The sequence below is a fragment of the Sipha flava genome, unplaced genomic scaffold (assembly GCF_003268045.1).
Source record: "Sipha flava isolate LNK unplaced genomic scaffold, YSA_version1 312_pilon_pilon, whole genome shotgun sequence".
Taxonomy (NCBI): Eukaryota; Metazoa; Arthropoda; class Insecta; order Hemiptera; family Aphididae; genus Sipha; species Sipha flava.
Window position 1 is genome coordinate 1156 of NW_020272992.1, and position 21230 is coordinate 22385.

Genomic DNA, 21230 nt, shown 5'->3' on the forward strand with positions numbered 1-21230 from the left:
AATAAATTATAATATAATCGTATTATATAATCTTACATATTATGCAAGGAAAATATTATATATACTTATCAAACAATTCATACAATTACAAATATTTTTTAAAGAACCTTGTTTTTTTTAATTATCTTTTTCTTTAGTTAAACAAACGTATCTCAAATTATTATTAACATTTTTTTAAAATAACGACCACATTATCGTTAGGAACTCATGCATAATATAACTGTAATTCAGGGACTGGATCCGGGAAATCGTGAATCTTTCCAATGGGCCAGTCCTTGTATGGGCCGCTATATATTATTATATAATTACCAAAAAAAAGTTTTATTTTATAAAATAAATAAAAATCATTAAAAAAATTAATATATATTTAAAAATGCATTAAGATCAAAATTCAAGTTCAAGTTGGAACTGATTAATCATGTGACTTACCCAAAACTATTATAGCTATAATTATAGTAATTTTATTGTAAATTTTACTAATTTAAGGGTGAAACTAAACAAATTTTGAAATTTATGCAAAATAAAGCATTTTTTTGGGAGGGGGAGTGGTAAAATAGTTTAATTTGCGGTTCATGGGCTGATTTATTTCATATTTCTTAGGCCGAAAATAATTCCCAATCCGCCCCTGGTTATTCAGTATGATGTATAATTTATGATTAGGTAAATATCATCAAATATTTACAGGTATTTTTATAAGTACCAATATTAAAATAATTTATAAACGTATTACATTAGATCCTTAGATTTCAAAAGTTTTCTTATCTTAAATATTATTATTTTTAATATATTTATTTTACGGATAAATCATCAATAAATATAAAAAAGATTTTTAACTGTTAGCATTATTATTAATTATTATAAAATGTTTTAATAATCACAGATTATTATAAGGTAAAGCACATATTTATAATTATTGTATATCTATGAGATATGTAATAAATATTTAAGACAGTTTAAATATTAATACAATTTATTTTACAACGTTATATTTATTAATTACAAATTATTTTTCACACAGATTATAAATTTATATTTTAACATAATATGCAATGCCACCCTATCGTTACGCCACTGGTTATAATGCATTTCTATGCCATACCCATTTTTTGTTTGTGTGGTCAAATCTGTGAGCCAACCATTGGTATTCCAGCAACTTGTACCGTTCTGCACTTAAATATAGTGGTTTTCCACGTCTGTTTTATTGCAAAAAATGAATAAATCAATTTATGATTCAATATGCTTATTAACACACTAAACATTTTTAAATATTTACTTGAGTTCATGGTCTTCTTCACCAAAGGTATCCAAGTACATGGATCCCCAAAGACATGCCCGTTTGCCACGAATCACTATCACTGAACTGGAAGTTACAACCAAGAACATGCCTGTACCACCACCACATTCCAACGAATGCTAAAATAAAACCAAGTATAGGTTTATGAATATATAACTCATGATTAAATACAATTATAGTAAAAATATAAAAGAAAACAATTATAAATAATAGGATATGTATAACAATAATTATAAAATATTTACCGAAATGAAAGTAAAAATTGACCAAAATCTTCAACTGTTATGCAATGTAAGAAATGTATGAAATAGTAAAAATAGTCAAAATTCTACATAGATAAAGAGACATTAAAAAATTGAAACTCTAAGTCCTGAATACCCTTGAATAAATTTTCACAAAAATCATTAAAAATAATTGAACTAATCAAAATAAAAAAATTGAAATGATAGAAATACAATAACCTATAATAACCTATAAGTATTTAACTAGATGAAAATACATACTTGCACAGCTTCAAAAATACCATTAGTTTTGCAACAGTTTTCTTTCAGGCATACCACAGTACCACATATTAGACACAGACTACTCTCACGTGGTACGCCATGGCACCGATGACACGGTCGACCATGATAATACTGCAACACATCATCATAACAATGTGGCAACTTTATTAGTTTAGGCCCCGTCCACTTAACTGTTGGTAACAAACGGAGGCCACGGTCTGAATTACTATCGTTAATTTCACTAGTATTATGGTAATATTTAGAGAGACCACCATCACAGCAATCTACGGCAAGTAATAAACGTGCAGCCATCATAATATTGGCGCTTGAATTTGGGTCCATGTCTAGAGATGCAGGTGAAACATTTATATTTTTATACATGGTAGTGGCTATAGGAATACTGGATGTTAACGCTTGGCGAAATGATGTCAACCAAGCCCGAGAAATAGTAGTCGATATATTATCACTGGTATCAGAAGTAGAATACGACCATTTTGGCCAAATAACTGCTTCCATGGCGGACGGTGGCTGAAATGTTGTACATGGTTTGATATCTTTAGGGCTGTAACCTTTGTTATTTTTACAAGAATTATCAATTTCTTTACAGTTAGCACAGTCTTCATAGATTTCCTCGTCGTAATTTAATAGTTTCAAATAACAAGCAAGTGTAAAATATTCATAATCGTCACGTGACCATTGATGACAACGACAATTATTTATATGTGCACGTTCATTAACACATGCTGGAGTATTCTTTACTAACTCATTTTGTTTGTGATGTTCAACATTTGAATTATTTTGTTGTTGCGGCCATGATAATGTTGACAAATCTTGAATGTCATCAAGATTATCTTCATCATCTTCATTTATATACTTTTTCAACAATGCAGCGAACCGTAAAAATGGTAGAGTACATTGCCTTCCATATGATTCTACAAGCAATATATTTTGTTCATCTTCTGAATCAACAATTGGAACATTTTTATCATCTTGAGAAGAAAATAATAAGTTTTTAGCTAAAGCTACAGCTTGCAAAAACGTAGGTGACCGGAATGACAATAATAGTGATGTATCGCCACCTTCGGCCATGTCCACAGATGATATAAATGGCGGTACATCAACTTTGCCATCATCTATATCCATTGGATCACCACTGCTACCTGTTTCTTCAGTCTTCAATATAGTTTTACTTATTTTGTAACGATTATGAGGACGATAGCGATTGTAAGTATTGCGGTTTAAATTACAGTTTTGTTTCCATGTTATAGCAATTTTCAACGCGGCCACGTATAGTTGCATGTTATATGTAAGTTTGACCAAAGCATCAAACAAATCTACATGAATAGTAAAAAATAAATTTTATTTTGACGATTAGGAATTATTATTTGTATATTTAGAAATGTTTACATACTTAGAAAGTAGAATAAAAATTAGAGAAATAAATATATCTTACCACGGTCTAAGTTGGGTATCAACATTGAGAGTTGTAAAAGCACGGTACTTGGATCTCGCATTAATAGCGGTGGTTGAGTCATCTTATATTGTGCTTGAGGACGTTCAGCTCCGGTCAACTTGCACCAAACATCATTGATTGTATTGTCAGTAGTTGATATTAAAGATTGAGCGCTCACACGCAACACATTTAACAATGGAGCTACAAAAACACAAATTAAATAGTTTACTATAAGTAAACTACACTATAAAAAATATATTACACACTTATCTATACTACATTAACTTCTAAATGGATATTATACATTTATACATCAGTTAATATTTGTAAATCAAACCGTATACTTTGTATAAAATAAGGGTAGTAACAGTAGTGAATATTTGAAATTATATCAGTTGTATAGCATGGATTTTGAGAAAATTATCAAAAAATTTTATGAGTCAAAAGGTCTACCAAATATTTACCTATAACTCTTTTGAACTCAAACCTAAGTTTAATTTTTAACAACTGAAGTATAAATTATTTATACATAAATAAACTGTGTGGTACTGTGATATATTCAAAATCATAAGTGCTTACAAATAGTGTATAATTATGTGGCCCTCACTAAGACATTGAATGTATATTGTAACTATAAGCTCTCGTATGATGTTTCAAATCATGTTACACGACGGCACGATGCTCAAATACTAAGTATATTAAAATTAAAATACATTTTCCATCGTCAGAAGCAACATTCAATAACTACCACATTATCGTGTTTGTCAATATATTAGTATCTTATATTCTTAAACATTATTATTGTCTTTATTATTATTAATAAAAGTTAAGAAATATTTATTTTGAATTATATTAAATGTTTTCAAATATACTATTTATTTTCTTTAAGTAAAAATATACGCACCTATACAATTGCACTTCGGCAACATATTGTAATAATTATTGCTACCACTTTTATCTGTATTGGTCATTGCATATCTTTGGTGACGATAACATGAATTACCGTGCTGCAATGACCATGATTCCTTCTCTTGTGTTAGTAGAGTGTTATTACGTTGCACTAGTTCCACTTGGATATTCGTCCATGCTACAGACACGACATTATGCCATCTGACTTTGTACAATTTTTTTCTTTGAGCAGGAGTTAATAAATTTGGTGGTGTTGAAAATGTATGTGCAGCAGCAGTTATAACTGTGGTAGATATCATATCGTTTACACATCTATGTATAGCGTCCAACAAAGAATCTTCTCCACGTTCTAATTCAATTCCATCTTCAGAACTAGACGTTTCATCAATGCTTACATTACTACTAGTTGGTGTTATATTTATAATATCTGTCAATCGATTTATAGCATCATTCAAAGCAATTAATTTATTCGTAGGATTAGAAGTTGCAACACCATATTGCTTTTGTTCTGAGTCACTAGTAGGTGGAATTAACGGCATTATAGAATTTGCTAATTGTTGACAAAGTGGACAACTATACTCTCCTCTGTAATAATAATTAAAAAGTTTTATAATGATACAAATATACAAATTAAATTGCTATATCACATGTTGACAACCCGAGTATGCATGTAAACTATTTATGAACTTTACATGCATACTCTACTCGTGTTGATTATTATATATTAACTATTTATGAACTTAATATATAATATCATAAAATTACTAACTTATCAGAATCAAACCGCTGAGTACCACGCAGGGAGCTTAGATATAAACTCCAACATCTTATATGTAAATGGTGACCGCACGTCTGTACATGAGCATTACCACCGATGGGAACAGCACTAGTTGTGGTTGTTAAAGCTCCAATTTCCAAATCACCCTTATCTAAATTCTGCAACATAAATAATAAAACATCACAACAGGTAAATAAAAAAATATAATAGTAAAAATAAAACAATAATTAAACTAATACTCTGAAAAATTAATACTTTTGAATAATTTATTATTTTAAACACTTGAATATACCTTTAATGTGAGGCAAAACTATTAGAAGAAACAAACTTACATTGAAATACTGCAATAGAAGATGTTTGCGGCGGTCTGAATGTGAGGCATAAGTAGTTGTATCATCATCATTACTAACTGTAGTGACTATAGGTTGATGTTGCTTTAAATCAGAATCATCATCTTCAGATGTGGATTGCTGATGAACTTGTTTTGATGGTAATGGTGGCAAAGAAGGCCAATAACGACTGATATTTAGTCCATCTTCATTCACAAAGTTATTTTCCTCAAAAATACTGTTAGTATCTATTTCTATCTGTTTTTGGGATAACTGATTAGAATCAGTAACATTATTGCTAATGTTATTTTGATTAATTAATGATACTGTAGATGTAATGTGTCTCCTGTGGGCCAATACATTTGTACCCTATAAAGCAATAATAATATGTATTAATTTGGAAATATATAATATTTCATTCTTGTTAAGCAATTTATATGAACTCCGCTCATTAACATACTTTTTTTTGATTATTATTGTAAGTTTAATTATTAATTTACAAATTTGAACTTTTATTAAATTTGTTGCAATAAACCATTAAAATTGTTTCAACATGAGTAAATTATATATTTTGAACAATTAGAAATTATCATTTTAATAAAAATAATGTACTTGTACTAGTATCACTAATCCTACTGGATCTTCACGCTGTTGTTCAGCTTGAATGACCACAGTTTGTTTACAAATAATGCAATCTATTGTATGAAGTATTTTTGATGAATTTGTTAGATGAAGCGCTGTTTCCTTAGTTTCAAAACTATTATTTTGTTCTTTGTCCGTAATATTATCTGGTAAAGATGAGTTATTTATATTACTACTACCAGTGGTTGGAGTAGAAGTTTGAACTCCAGAGACTGGTTCATCATATAATAAAGATGTAGAGGCAGAAGAATTTGCATTCTCTGACACACGGAGTCTATCCAAGAATCTACGTTGCTCTTTTTCTATTTCTTCCATAATTTTTTGCTTTCTCTCACGAGCACGACGTTTACGTTCACATTCCTCATCTTCCCGAGTAGGTGTTTCCTGTATCACAACAGTTTTTGGCCATAATAACAGCCGATGATGAACAATACATTTATAACATGATGATGACCCCTTAGCTAACCGGTCCAATAAGCGACCCACATAGAATGTTCCATCTCCACATTGGAAATAATTATTAGCTTCTGGGCATAATTGATTTGGAAGAATTGATTCGTTTGTTTCAGAAGATGTGGGTGGTGGTGGATGATAGGAATCTGATTTACCAGACAATTGAGAATGTAATTTCAATAGCAATGAAATTATACTCTCATTAATGGGAACTAAGGGATTTTGTTTATCATCATCACTGATTTCCGGTGCTAACTGTTCAAATAAAAAAATGATTATTAGTCAATAAAACCAAACACAAATATTTGTTACTTACATTTTCATTACTTTCTAATATATCTGCTGATGTTTCAGTAGAATTATCATTTTCATAATTAGGCGGAAATACTCGTGGTTTAACTGGATTCACTGTTATATAAAATTAAAAAATTGTGAAATATTTGCAAAAAAAAAAAAAAAAAACATTTATAATATTTAATATATAATCAAATATTACTAATTAAAAATAGTATATAAAAAAATCAAATAATAAGAGTTTCTTACAGTTTCCTAAGTTATGAAAGCTTGAGTTAGGTGTCAAGATATCAAATACGTTTGTCACTAATGTTGAAGCTGTTGATGTATTATTAGTTGGTGGAATGGTATTTTCAGAGTCAGGACCAAAAAAATAATGAAAATATGGTGATGGCAATTCAAAATCCGTAATGGTCATACAAAGATTCTCTACCAAATCATCACTATTAAACCATCGATCCAATAGATGAGATTTTGTATCTTGTTTCTTGCTCAAATTTTTGGTTTTGTCATTTTCACAGCATGCATGGTTAACGTCTGCTTCTTTAATTTTGATTCGTTTCGTTGGACATAATTTTTCAATTGTATCAGTTTTTGGAGATACATAGGAATATTCTTTAGATGATGTTGGTAAAGAAGACGCAGTTGACAAATCCAAATTCAAATCCATGGGTGGTTGTTGTTGATTAGATGAATTTTTTTCATTTATAGAAGAGTCAATATAACATGTCCAAGCTAGATCAAGAAGATAAATCAACAAGCTGAGTGCGTGTTCATCAACATCTTTAAAAACAGCTGTACGATACAGGCAATGCCAAGCAACTCCATGAAATAATCTAGATAATAGTGCTCTACAAGGATCTTGATAAGCTGGGTGGTGTTTTTGTGGTTTCTTATATGGTGGCCAAGGAGTTTCATTCTGTTTCAGAAGTCCAACAGAGCGCATGCTATAAATAAGTTAAAAACAAATAATTAAATTATATAATTAATATAATATAATAAAATCTTTGAACATACTATGCTGTGTAACGATCTAATGCTGATTGAAAGTCACGCCTATGAACAGTTCTCAAAAGTATATGTATTGGATCGTATAAATCACACCAAACATGAGGCAAAGGTACATACAATCCTTGCTGCATATTACCTGATGCTTCAAATTGAGGCCTCTTGTACTCGGCAACCTTTGAATGTTTATGAAATAATTTATATATACGATTAATTCTAGACAAAAAATGATTAATATTAAACTTACAGTTTGTAATACAGTTTCAAAATCTCGTGGCCCTTGATTGTCATCTCTGTCTTTAATAGTGGTAGAGGCCGTGACAGTAGTAGTTTGTGTATTGTCACCACAACGCTCGGGCATTAGTTCCATTAGTTGACTATGAGTCTTATCCGAGACACATAACAATGTTACCATTTCTAGTTGGGACTGACAATAATCATAATTTTCGTCAGAACCTAAAAAAAATAAAATCAAGGTTTTTTAATTTAAAATAAATATTAATGACACATATATTTAATAATAGGAACTCACATAAATTATTTCGGAAGCCCACTAAAGTTGCTAAGAATACCAATAAGCTTTTTATGGTAGATATATCATATTCGACAGTATCCATTATTTGAGGTAATCCACCATGTCTTACATAGAGACAATCATATACTTTAAACCTACAACAACGATGATATAAGCAAATAATTATAATAAACAGAACAAAATTAATGTATATTCTTAAAATAGATAATAATTACTTTTCTAATATTAAAGTCATAAATATGTTGGCATCTGATAATTCAGATACACAAAGTTGAAGTAAATAGATATCAATATCAACCATTGATGTACAGAATTTTATATAAGATTGCATGTAATGCATGGTTTGACCTGAAATTTGTGTACCATTGCGAATTCTGTGATTCAGTGCTTTCTGCATAATTGTATGGAATGCAGCTTGAATATGAACAGGATGTGATGCAATCGCTAGTAAAAATGCATCTCTTTCATCTTTATGACTTGTACCGGTGTATGACATAATATCTTCCATTCGAGCACCTTGCTTTCGCACTGCTTGACACACGAAAGTTCCAAAATACCGATGCAAGGGTAGATGAAAACTGAACTGATTGACATTATCTGATCATCGAATAATGGCTGTGTTACTATGGGTACCAATAATATTATAGTAGCTGAAAATGATACATTACCACCATAAACATCGATTGCATATTGATTATTGATGTAACCAATACTTTGAAGCCATTTGAAAAGGTGTTTTGTAGATGCACGAATCACGTTTGAAGACAATTCCCGTGTATCAGTGGATGTGAGGTGCAATAGCATTGCCCACATGATGTATGTATTGAATTGTTGCTCACCTATAAAAGCAGCAATGAGAGTGTCAGGTTCAAACTCAATGTGACTGTCCAACTCTTGACGGTTGACATTCATTCCTATAAATATTATATTTTCTAGTATTTTTGCACAAGTGATCACTAAAGAACATTTAATATAGAAATACGTAATAATGAAAAATACCTTGAAACATGGACACAAATGAGAACAACAAATCTAACAAAGGTTTATCACGCATAAACTGAATAGCAATAGATCTATGATACAGTAAATTTTTCAGGTCACTCGCTAATACCCAATAATTTTGTTCTTTCATAACGTTTATTGAGCAATCTACAACCATGTGTTTGTTTTTTGTAATATCTAACATTAAAAGAAAATAAATAATTACCTAATTTAATACGAAATATAAATGTTAACGGATTTAATACAATTAATAAATTAATATGATAAACTCAAAAAACCAGTTATTTATAACTAAAATTCCCTAATAATCCTTAACATAAAATGATCTTACCATGAAGTGTGGATCGTATTAATATTTTTGTCATTTCTTTCCGTAAATTAAGTATAATTATTTTAATAAAATCGAATTTCATAACCATATGCGTAGCTAATTCCTTATGACTTAGAAATTGACAATTAATTTTAGCAATTTTGCTACAAAGTTTGTCTAAATCTGATGTTGTGGTTTCCATCAATTGTACTGCACATTTATAGTGCGAAATAATTGCTTCCGCCAAAGATTCTTTAAAATTTGAATCAGATAACATCTTTAACAACCAGCATACCATATATTCAGGATACTTATATTGTACAGTCCAAAAATAAATTTCTTGCAAAAAATTACAATGATTCAATTGATTTTTTTGACTGCTATTATCACCTAAAATATTATTTTCACTTATCATGAATATTTTCTTATAGAAAATTTATTAAAAATAAAACCAAAAAAACATTTAATATATGATGATAGATAAAGACAATAAACACTTAATTGAGAATATATATTTTAAAATTTATATTAAAACTATTTAATTTACCTTTCTGCTGTTGTGGTTCATATAGACTAAAATCTTGATTCACAATACTAGAAGTGCTACTAGTTTGGTAATCACATGCCCATTGGTAAATCTATAAAAGAAAAAAAATTGTTTACAATTTACATAGCTGGAGAAGTTTTAATAAATTAACCTTTTTACTAATGAGAGACCCAGTTATTACACGTCTCATAGTAGATCCCAAATCATTTAGCTTATGCAGCATATTAAAAAATACTCGTAGATCCAATTCTATTCTATCACTTATTATACCTGAAGATACATATGTTGAAGATATTCTAGTATCAGGAAGTTTAATAAAAATAGATATATTAAAAATAATAATTAGTATTATATTAAATTTTTCAATATAATATATACTATACCTGATATTACGTAAATATTGAAGCAGTCTTAACATTAATCTCGGCATTATTTTATCTGCTATTCTTAATAAATCAGCAGGAGATTGTTTATCACTATTAAAACTACCATTTGAATTATTTGTGCTGCGATGTTCATAGCAAATCCTTAAAAAAAAATTTTAATATTTACCCATTTTTCTATCATAAACGTTTTTTAAATTTTATACATATGCTTATAAATAACATGTATAATATTATTGTATTAACACAATGAAATTTATTTTAAAAATGTTCGATACATTACTATCCATTAACACATATCGATTCTGTGTTGTATTCGATGAGTATAGACATGTGCGTGTTCGTTAATAATTATTTATACTAACGTGTTATAAGTGTCAAATATCTAACGCTCGTTAAACAATCAATAATTGAAATTTGTGAACAATATTCAGAAATATTTAATTTAGAAGGAGATCACTTAACTTTTACAAATGCAGCGGAACATGACATTAAGCTAAAAGATAATCAACCACCAATTTATAAAAGACCATATAGATTACCCTATACACAACAATATGAAATTAATTCACAAATTCGAAAAATGGTAGACGACGATATTATAGTACAATCTATGATGCGTCCTTGGAACGCACCTTTATTATTAGTGAAAAAGAAATCAGATGCAAGTGGTAAACAGAAGTTCAGGGTAGTTATAGATTTTAGAGCGTTAAACGAAGTAACTTTAAATGAATTTCATCAACTATCTAATATAACGGAAATATTAGATCAATTAGGACAATGTCAAATATTTAGTGTAATTGATTTAGCGTCAGGATTTTATCAAATTCCGTTATCAGAAACATCTCGGGAGTTAACAGCTTTTTCGACTAATCAAGGGCATTGGCATTTTAAAAGAATGGCAATGGGCATGAAAACGTCACCAGCAACATTTCAGAGGTTAATGAATAACGTACTATCGGGAATAATAGGAATAAAATGTTTAGTATACTTAGATGATATAATAGTATATGAGAAAAATTTACGAGATCATAATAACAAATTAAAAGAAGTATTTGAGAGACTAATAAATAATAATTTAAAAATACAACCGGATAAATGCGAATTTTTAAAATGAGAATGTATTTATTTAGGTCATGTAATAACAGAGCACGGTATAAAACCGGATATAAATAAAATAAAATCAGTGTTAGAATTTCCGACACCGATAAATGCAAAAGGTATTAAATCATTTTTGGGATTATCGGGTTATTACAGAAAATTTATAGAATTATATAGTGCAAAAGCAAAACCATTAACAAACTTACTAAGAAAATATATAAAAATTAATTGGACAGATGAATGTCAAAAATCATTTGGTAGTTTAAAACAAGCATTATGTTCAGAACATATATTGCAATACCCAGATTTTACAAAACCATTTATTTTAACAACCGATGCGAGTAACAAAGCGTTAGGAGCAATTTTATCTCAAGGGGAAGTAGGAAAAGATTTACCTATAGCATATGCATCACGTACTTTAAATAATAGTGAAAATAATTATAGTATTACAGAACTAGAATGTTTAGCGATAATATTCGGAGTTAATCAATTTAGACCATATTTATATGGACGAAAATTTATAATTGTGAGTGACCATAGACCATTAACGTGGTTATTTAATTTAAAAAATCCTTTATCAAAACTCGCTAGATGGAGAATACAACTAGAAGAGTATGATTATGAAATTAGGTATAAACCAGGAGTATTAAACTCAAATGTAGATGCACTTAGTAGAATGTATACTATAGAGGAAATAAAAAGTGAAAACTATGAAACATTTTTAAATAAATTAGAAATACAGTTAATAACAAATACTAAAAGTATTTGAACAAAAGTTCGAAAATAATCAAACATTACCACCAAGTAAAATGATAGGAGATATAAAATATTTTAAATCAGACGATAGATACATAATATTTTTAATAACTAAAAATAAAAAACGTCAATTATCAACATACGAAAATATATACATATTATTAATAAACTTGAAATAATTTTGCGAAGAAAATAAAATAGATAAATTAATAATGAATAAACTAGGTCAATCAGATAATCTTGATGGGGATAAAATTAGGTCAATGTTACGATATATTTTTAAAAATACAAATATAGAAATATTAATTTGTACTAATGATGAGTATACCAAGGAAGAAAAACAAGAATGTTAGTTCGAAGGATTACTATGCATATCGGTTGATGATTAGACGCGATCAAGACAACGTTAGTCTACGATGTCATGAGCTTTGTCAACAATTCCTGGTGGTCTTATATGTAAAGATAGAGAGCAAACGATTTTGATTCTTGCGATTCAATTAAAAAAAGCTGCGTGTGGAAGATTCTCAAAACAATTGTTAGATATCAGTGATGAAAAAGTTTCATCTGTAGTTACTTAACTACAGATGAAACGGGATGCATAAAATTACCGACCGATTTCTGCACAATTATTGATTCACAAGATGCTCTCATTGACGACATATTTCCCAATGTACACAGAAAATACACAAATCATGAGTGGCTGGCATATAGAGCAATTTTAGCAGCAAAAAATGTGGACATCAACGAATTGAATTTCAAGATACAACCTTTGTTACCAGGAAACTTGGTGTCATACAATTCTATTGATACATTTTGCGATGCTACTGAAGGTTTGATCTCCGGTTATTTTGCTTCGTAATTTGAACTTACCACAGTTGTTCAACGGCACGCGATAAGTAATTAAAAAATGAACGAAAAATGTTATTGAAGCCATAATTTTAAATGGAAAATTTTGAGGTGAAAATATATTATTACCGCGAATCCCTATTATACCCACAGATGTACCAATACAAAACGCCTTCAATTTCTAATTAGATTGGCATTTGCAATGACTATCAATAATTTTCACGGCCAAACGATGTCTGTCTGTAGCTTAGATTTGAGCACATCATGTTTTTCACACGGAAAATTATACGTGACGTGCTCTCGAACCATCTAGTTTGTTTGAAATCATAAATAAATAAAATATATATTTTCTATTACCCATCAGACTTCATGACGCTTGTATCTCCACAATCACATACGCCACCTGTTTCAGAACGAAACATATTGAAATCATGACCAGTATGATCAGCACGTCTGAAACAATCTCCACATAGAGCCATGCAAACAGTCATACTACAAGTCCGACATCTGTATGCGAAATAATTATTTGTCCATACAAATCCACATGTTCTTCTATAATCATATCTTTTAACTAAAGAAAAAAGAAAATTTTTAATTATCAGTTATTAAATCATTGTTTATTCAAGATGATAAACAGTAAAATTTAGTGGCTTGACACATACGTATGTGATTTGTGTAAATACCACAAACCTATGGCTAAGAAGGGCTCATTATTTCTCAAAGTATATAAAACTTGTAATATTATACACACGATAATTACACGGTAAAATATGCAGTTATTGGTATATATATAGAAATTTCTCTCTTAATGTTTTTATATATTATGTTTAACCGTAGTTTAATTATTAATTGTCCTTTGACTTTATTTAAAATGTTGTTATGTTTCTAGGTTCATTGTTAAAATTAGAACTTAAATTAAGACACTTAAATTGTTATTGGCACTCTTATTAATAGTTATTGGAACCCAATAAAATATATGACAATTAAGTTTTAGTTCTATAAAGATTGTTAGCCACTTAATTGTTTACCATTTTTTTGTTAAGAAATGTATAGAAAAATATCCACAGGAGGTATATTGATAACTAATTGTTAAAATAAATTAATTTCTTACCTGTTTTATTGACTTGTTAAGATTTTGTATTAATTATGCATTTTCTTAACCAATCATTGCTTATAAAATATTGATAATTTGTAGAGGGAATATGTATCAGTTAAACCAAATAGTAAAAAAAGTTAATTTACCTAAATGTCGAAAATACCACTATTTATAAATTAAACAATTTTACTATGCCAATAACTGAGTACTTTATTCTAGTCAATATATTCAATATACTTAATTTATAATGATCTAAAAAAATAAAAATATCATTTACTATTATTATTATTGCTATTATTCGTTATCATTTTTTTTACGAATAAAATTAATTAATACTTATATCGTATACCTACAATTATACACAAGTACTTAATATAAGTACTATTTCTTCAGAAAAATCAATTACGAGTAGTACTTAGTATTGATTTTTCCGTACTCGTCGAGTACGGTTTAGGCCTATAGCGGTTACATATTATTTATATATATTTCCAATGGTTTTACTTATAATATTACTATACGAGTATAAGACATGTAAGTGATTCTATTTTTATAGAATATAAATACTTTATTTGTATGCAATTAAATTGTATTATTGATTTAATTGAGTTAGTCAGTATGTAAATTAGATTTTAGAAACATATTATTAATATGTTCATATCCTCATATATTTAAGAATTTCAGGCATATAAATACTAATACATTAGTCACTGGATAATTCGAAAAGTCTATCGGTGGAAGACAATTTTCAATTCGAATTTTTTTATCTACTGAATGATATAAAAAGGTATAATGACCGTTTGACAACCATTGAGGAAAACAATTGAAAAAAATAAATGACCGTTGATAACCATAAGTCGTTATTAACTTGGTAGTTCTAATATTGTATATCATAAACGGCACTTGGTAGAAACTCATGTGGGTGCAAACGTTTATGGTGATTCACAAACCGGTTGGTGGGGGGGGGGATGTTTTTCCACGTCACCTAATATTTAACTACTACTGTTACAAAAGTAATAAAAAAAATCTTTATGTAAAACTTTATTATATATTTCAATTAGTATAATATATAATTGTAAATATTAGTTATAACTTATAAATATATAAGGAACCTGTTTTTATCAACATAAATAATAATAAAAAACAATTACTGTTAGTAACATATATTATAATTAAAATTACAATATATTACTATTGTTAGCATTTGCAATTCAATAACTAAAATATAATATAATATTTTTGACTGTTGTCTGTGGGTGCAAAATGATACTTTTGCCCCCCTAGAAAAATTGTCGTGGGTGCAACTACACCCTCATGCTCCCTCCAGATGCCACCACTGTTGTATATAAACTACGCATTATCAGGGCCGTCCCAAAATTTTTCGGGGCTAAGGACAAATTAATTTGGGTGGCCCTTCGACCATAATAATAACGTATGATAAGCAAAATACTGAGAATAACAAAATTCTTGCAAACGTATTTTTCCAAACCTTAACCAATCAAATCCATTTAAATTCATATAATACATTACATACTTACACAATAGAATTTAATATTATTCATAGTTTAATCGCTCAATGTAATCGGAAAAGTTGCTACACGCTCGCACGCGCTCAACTTTAATCGCCGACACCCAGCGTGTAAAATTTCTTAATGTAATCGAGGTTTTATTATTATTTATTAAACATCTAGACTTTATGGGGCCCTCTAAAAAATATTCCAACAATGGGGCCTAGGGAAAAATGGTCCTGTAGTCCCTCCCCTCTGAACGGTCCTTTGCATCATCAGTATTAAAAATGTTAACTTTCATAGTGATATATTTAAAATATATATTATATTATATATATATATATATATTTAAAATATTAAAAGTAAACGGAGCCTTTCTAAGGAACACCAGTCCTTTTTTAAGATGAACCATCAATGATAAATTTATATGATTATATAAAAATCTATTAAAATTTTAAATGAAAAAATTACTTTTGAAAATTAATGGCGAGTAATGAGTATAAAGCAGGGACTGAGACCGAACCAAAAAAAACCGGCTACGGAACCTAAAACCTAGTGTAAATTAAAGAACCGAAAATAACCGTTACCTGTATTTTACATTTTTAATAGACCCTAACCAAAACCGAAACCTATAAACAATACCAAAAGAATACCGGTTTTTTCAAGGGTTTTTTACTGTTTTCAAGTTCCTATTGAAATCGAAAGAAATTACTCTTTAAACTAAAGATATATTATTTAGAAACAATAATTACATATAATAATTTATATTATACAGTATTTACGCAATGTTATATTCGACCGTCGACCAATGAATATAATATTATATACTATTATATTATATTGTCTAAGGAATATTAATATTTATTATGTATAATATACATATAACATATTATGTTATACCAATGGCGCACACTGGAAGGTTCAAGGGTAGCAGCTGCTACCCCTGAAAAATTGGGTGGGTGGGTGGTCCTCCTGGCCCCAAAATATCTACATCTACATAACTATATCATAATAAATCTACTACGTACAGTGGCGTGTTGAAGAGGTTTTTGAGAGGCCATGGCCTCTGCATTTTTAGAGGTGGGTGGTTTGGGTAGCCGAAGTCTCATGACTTATATGAGGATATCAATTCAATTGTACCTATACCTACATAAACTATAATAATAATTATTCAGAGACATTAAAATAGGCAAGTTGAACAAGTTTAGAGAATTCTAGTTAGGGGGTGTGGGGGCGAAGCCCCCACGGGTCTGCTTTTGAAAGTGATTTAGTGGGTGGGTGTTATTTTTCCATTCAATATGCTACCTCTATTCATTTTTGAGTGTGCGCCACTGTGTTATACGATAATGTCGATAACGGATCATTTCTGCGGACACATAAGTTATTTTTACAATTTCAAAAATGACACTGGGTTTTTGAAGTGTTTATTTTTATTACATATCTACACGTCAAACACAGTGCAAACGCATATCGTATTATCGTTATTAGTTATTATCGAATATCGGTGCTCAATGATGAATTTGCTGTCAGTTATGACACATGAACAAGCAGTCTACCTTTTTTTAGTTTAAAAGTGTCAAATTAAAATTATGGGTGGTCATACAGTGTCATGTGTTTATAAATATTTTGTTTACGATAAGAAATCCAAGGAGTCAGTTTGTAAAAGTTGCAATGGAAAAAAAAAAAGTAAGTAGTTACACATTTTTGTTTCATTTAATTTTAATTTAAGTTTAAAATCATTGACAAAAGAATTAAAATAATATTGTAATGAAATGGTAGGCAACTATATAATATTCAAGTAAATAGACATTATCTTTATAGTTTATATCTATACCATCAACTATAATAATGCAGTTTTGAGTAATTTATTTAGGTCCTACTCACTATTATGTTAAAAATACCCAATGTGAATATTATGTGATTATCTACAAAATAATAAATAGTACCTATGATTTTACCATAATTGCTCTTCACCTGTACGTGTAGCTTTGTAGCAGATTACTCATGAAAAGTTTAAATAATATTTATTTTGATTAATTTAGTTTGTATATTGTATTCCTTAAATATTTATATTTTGAAAATCTAATTGATATAGCTAGGTAATCAGATATTATATAAATATTTATGAATATGTACCTATAATTTTAAAAGGGAAAGAACAAATTTGAAAAGGCACCTGAGTTCCCACCAGGATATATATGAGGAGATGCTTTGCTAAGGATACAGAAATAAAAAAATTTACCAGATTTACCCAGATTAACTCATCTTTTATCAAACCACATAAGAAACTATTATTTTTCTATACTCGAGATTAAAGTTAACATTAATATGAACACTTTAATCAGTGCCTGCAAATACTAAACAATAGTATACAATAAATATTCTTGTATTAAAATTTCTAGTTTAAAAAAATAATATACAAAAATAAAGGTTAGAAACCGATTGAAACCAAAACCTAAATTTTAAAACTCTTAAAATCCCGAAATTTAATCTAAACCCCTAAAAATAATATTTTAAAAACCCGAACCCTTACCTAAACCGTTAAAACCATTAAGGTCTTAGTCCTTGGTATAAATACAACGTCTTATTTAGTTATTCAAATATGTTAATTTAATTTAACCTCTTTCGTAAACAAAGGATTTAAATAGGCATTCATAGAGCAAAAGTTATTTATGTTAATAGTTACCGGCACTACTGAATTCATCAAAGGTTTTACCACCAGCCATTAGCCAATATATCCAGTCCAAAATGTTGTCCAAATCGCCTATTTGATTCGGATTAAGTAATACATCCAGTAAGTCGTCTAGTTTTTTACAACGAATCAAAGCAACTTCTGCTTCATCAGTATTACAATTATCTTGCAGTAATTGTTGAGCAATAGCAGCAGCTGCATCACGTTTTCCAAGATTCATGAGGGAATAAGCATTCAAATGCTCAAGCTCAATAATACTATTCGGCATTTTATAGTATATTAGGGCCTAAAATAATGTGTACCCTGAAAATCAAAGTTTGTACCCAGAAATACAAATTAATTTACCAAGTTTTATAGTATATTTTTGTTTTATATTTCAAAATAAAATAATTTGAAATTTCAACACAAATGTATTAATAATATTTTACCCATAAAAAAAAAACTGTTGAATGATTTATCAATTGAAAAGAATTTTAACTTCAATCTCATCTATTTTTACTGATGTAGCTAACATTAATGTTGGCAAAAAAAATAGTTTTTGATCTATTTTTGTACAAAAACGAAATTAAATATTTAATAATACTGGTATATTTATCATCATTTAATGCATAGTTAACAAATGCGCATTAGCTCGGGAAAAACTAACTTCTGAAGTAGGTGACTTAAATAAACTTATTTAAATATGCTCTTCGATTTCATCCTAATTTTACCAATCATGGACTACTAAATACATACTTATTCATATGCATTAACTCAGATATAATACTATCAACTAATATAATAAACAATGGTTCTTAATAATATTGGATATGTATTAGGGATGTTGTACGAAAAATGTATAACTTATGTACGCAATATAATTAGAATGAGTAAAACAAGTTGTAGGCACACTAAAAATTTCTCCCAGTGAAAAACCAAATAACCATGTTGGTAACTTATTAGCATCAATATAATTTTCACTAATTGGCTTACAATTAATTAATTATTTTATTTTAATAGGCATTTGAAAATGGTACTTATAAACTATAACATTATCCTATATTTTATTACTGAGCATATTAAGAAATTGGAAAAGCCTAGTCAAGTCATTTACTTTAAAACAACTAGAAAATTACTGTAAAACAAAAGCTGAAGGATTTTTAAAGATATAATTGTCGTCAACAAATTAAAACTGATACATAAGTTACATAAATAAATTATGTTAACATGCTTTAAATTACAACAATAGATTATATTTATATTTTAAAATATCATATTATAATATAATAATATTTTAAATTTCATTATAAAAAAAAAAAAAAAGTTGGTATTTCAAATCATTAAAATATTTTTGAATATTTTGCTGTATATAAAATCAAACAGCATTGCGTTAAATACGCTTCCCGTGAAACGGTCGGTGTAATACATAATCATAACACAGGAAGGCATTGTTTAGTTTTTAACAACTACCCGCTATAGGAATTCAATTTCGATAAAACTTTTTTCACTATACACTCGACAGTCAGCAAGCTCTATTGACTATTTTTATTTTCAATGTTTTATTATAATACAACAGTTTATAAATTGAAAATAAAAATAACCAATAACTGCCGAGTGTATAATGAAAAATGAAAAGTTAAATTATACATAGAAACTTATTTATTTTAATAATGACTTAGACTGATGATAGTATAATTATTCAAATAGGGTTTTCTAAATTTGCATACGACGAAAAAAAAAGAATAATTTTCAATGAAAGATCTAGCCCTAAACTGAATGTCACTTCAGCTATAAATTGAAAAAAATCGAATAATTGCACAAAACATTTACGAAAGGCACTATACAAAATTACAGTTTGGATTATTTATTATTATTATTATTCACGAGAATTTTACAAATAAATCTATGATGAAGAAAGAAGAATGGAATTAGAATATGAATACATGTATTTTGTACAGTAATTAAAATATAATAAAGTATAATATATGTTAAGTTAATTTTTTAACGCCCAATTTTAAACTTAGAAAACATCACAGACTCTTAAAAATATTTGCTACATTTCCAGTTTCTACCGCAACCACAGAAAAGTAATTTTCGACCTTTAAGATGGTTAAAAAATTCTATGCGTTCTACAATGACTGAATTTAGACTAAACAGTGTTATTTACATTTATAGAACTCAATAAAGTAAATAATTTTACAACTATACTTATACTATACTTATATTAACTATTTTACTTTATTATAACAATGTTGAATTTAAAAATAATACAAAACTTACAAATTGGCTCTGCTGGACAAACATCGACTGACACATGTTCACAATGAACTACTACTACGAACTACAACTCCGACTGCGAATAAGCCCATAGTGTTAGGGTTTGCTTACGTTGAAAATAAAATTGTCCTGTCGGCGATTTGCGTGTGGCGAGATCTAAGGCTCGGTTCCACGAACACACTGTCTTCAATGTTTCACAATTTCTTATTCCAATTACAACTTATACATATAATATTCTAAATAACATTCGTTTATATCAACCGTTTAGGATTTTCTTTTTTATAGTTTCGCAGCACATTTTTTACTCGTCCAACAATATACTGCTGTTCAATAAATAATTATGCATTTAATAAAATTAGATAATGTTTAATGACGAATTAACATTAATTCGATAAAATTTCACATAACAATCTGCGTAAATACGTTTTTTTTTTTTTTTTTACTGAGACTGAGAATTTAACGCATAAAAAAAATTAAAAATATTCATACGCTTTAGCAAGACAATTTACATTTGTGACATTTATTTGACATTCTGTAA

General features: G+C 28.6%; 1 protein-coding gene across 1 annotated transcript; it reads right to left on the reverse strand.

The window, feature by feature from the left end:
* Positions 1-984: 984 nt before the first annotated feature.
* LOC112686506 (E3 ubiquitin-protein ligase Ubr3-like) lies at positions 985-20781 on the reverse strand. Its single transcript, XM_025558795.1, has 23 exons — positions 20696-20781; positions 18431-18739; positions 13501-13714; positions 10441-10584; positions 10209-10353; positions 10058-10148; positions 9532-9900; positions 9198-9377; positions 8867-9112; positions 8414-8795; positions 8196-8332; positions 7911-8119; positions 7673-7839; positions 6905-7602; positions 6678-6769; positions 5879-6616; positions 5270-5635; positions 4929-5095; positions 4155-4744; positions 3251-3451; positions 1798-3131; positions 1274-1413; positions 985-1193 (listed from the first exon to the last, which is right to left on the reverse strand). Exons 2-23 carry the CDS (start codon positions 18702-18704, stop codon positions 1076-1078), a joined length of 7002 nt encoding a protein of 2333 aa, XP_025414580.1. The 5' UTR covers positions 18705-18739; positions 20696-20781; the 3' UTR covers positions 985-1075.
* Between the last annotated feature and the right edge of the window lie 449 nt (positions 20782-21230).

What these genes read in the sequence shown, in the direction of transcription:
- LOC112686506 (XM_025558795.1), bottom strand. Translation starts at nt 18,704, where the DNA reads ATGCCGAATAGTATTATTGAGCTTGAGCATTTGAATGCTTATTCCCTC. An exon ending in TTAGATCGTTACACAGCATA is followed by an intron (nt 7,603 to 7,672) that starts GTATGTTCAAAG and finishes ACTTATTTATAG; the next exon opens with CATGCGCTCTGTTGGACTTC. An exon ending in GAAGAAGACCATGAACTCAA is followed by an intron (nt 1,194 to 1,273) that starts GTAAATATTTAA and finishes GCAATAAAACAG; the next exon opens with ACGTGGAAAACCACTATATT.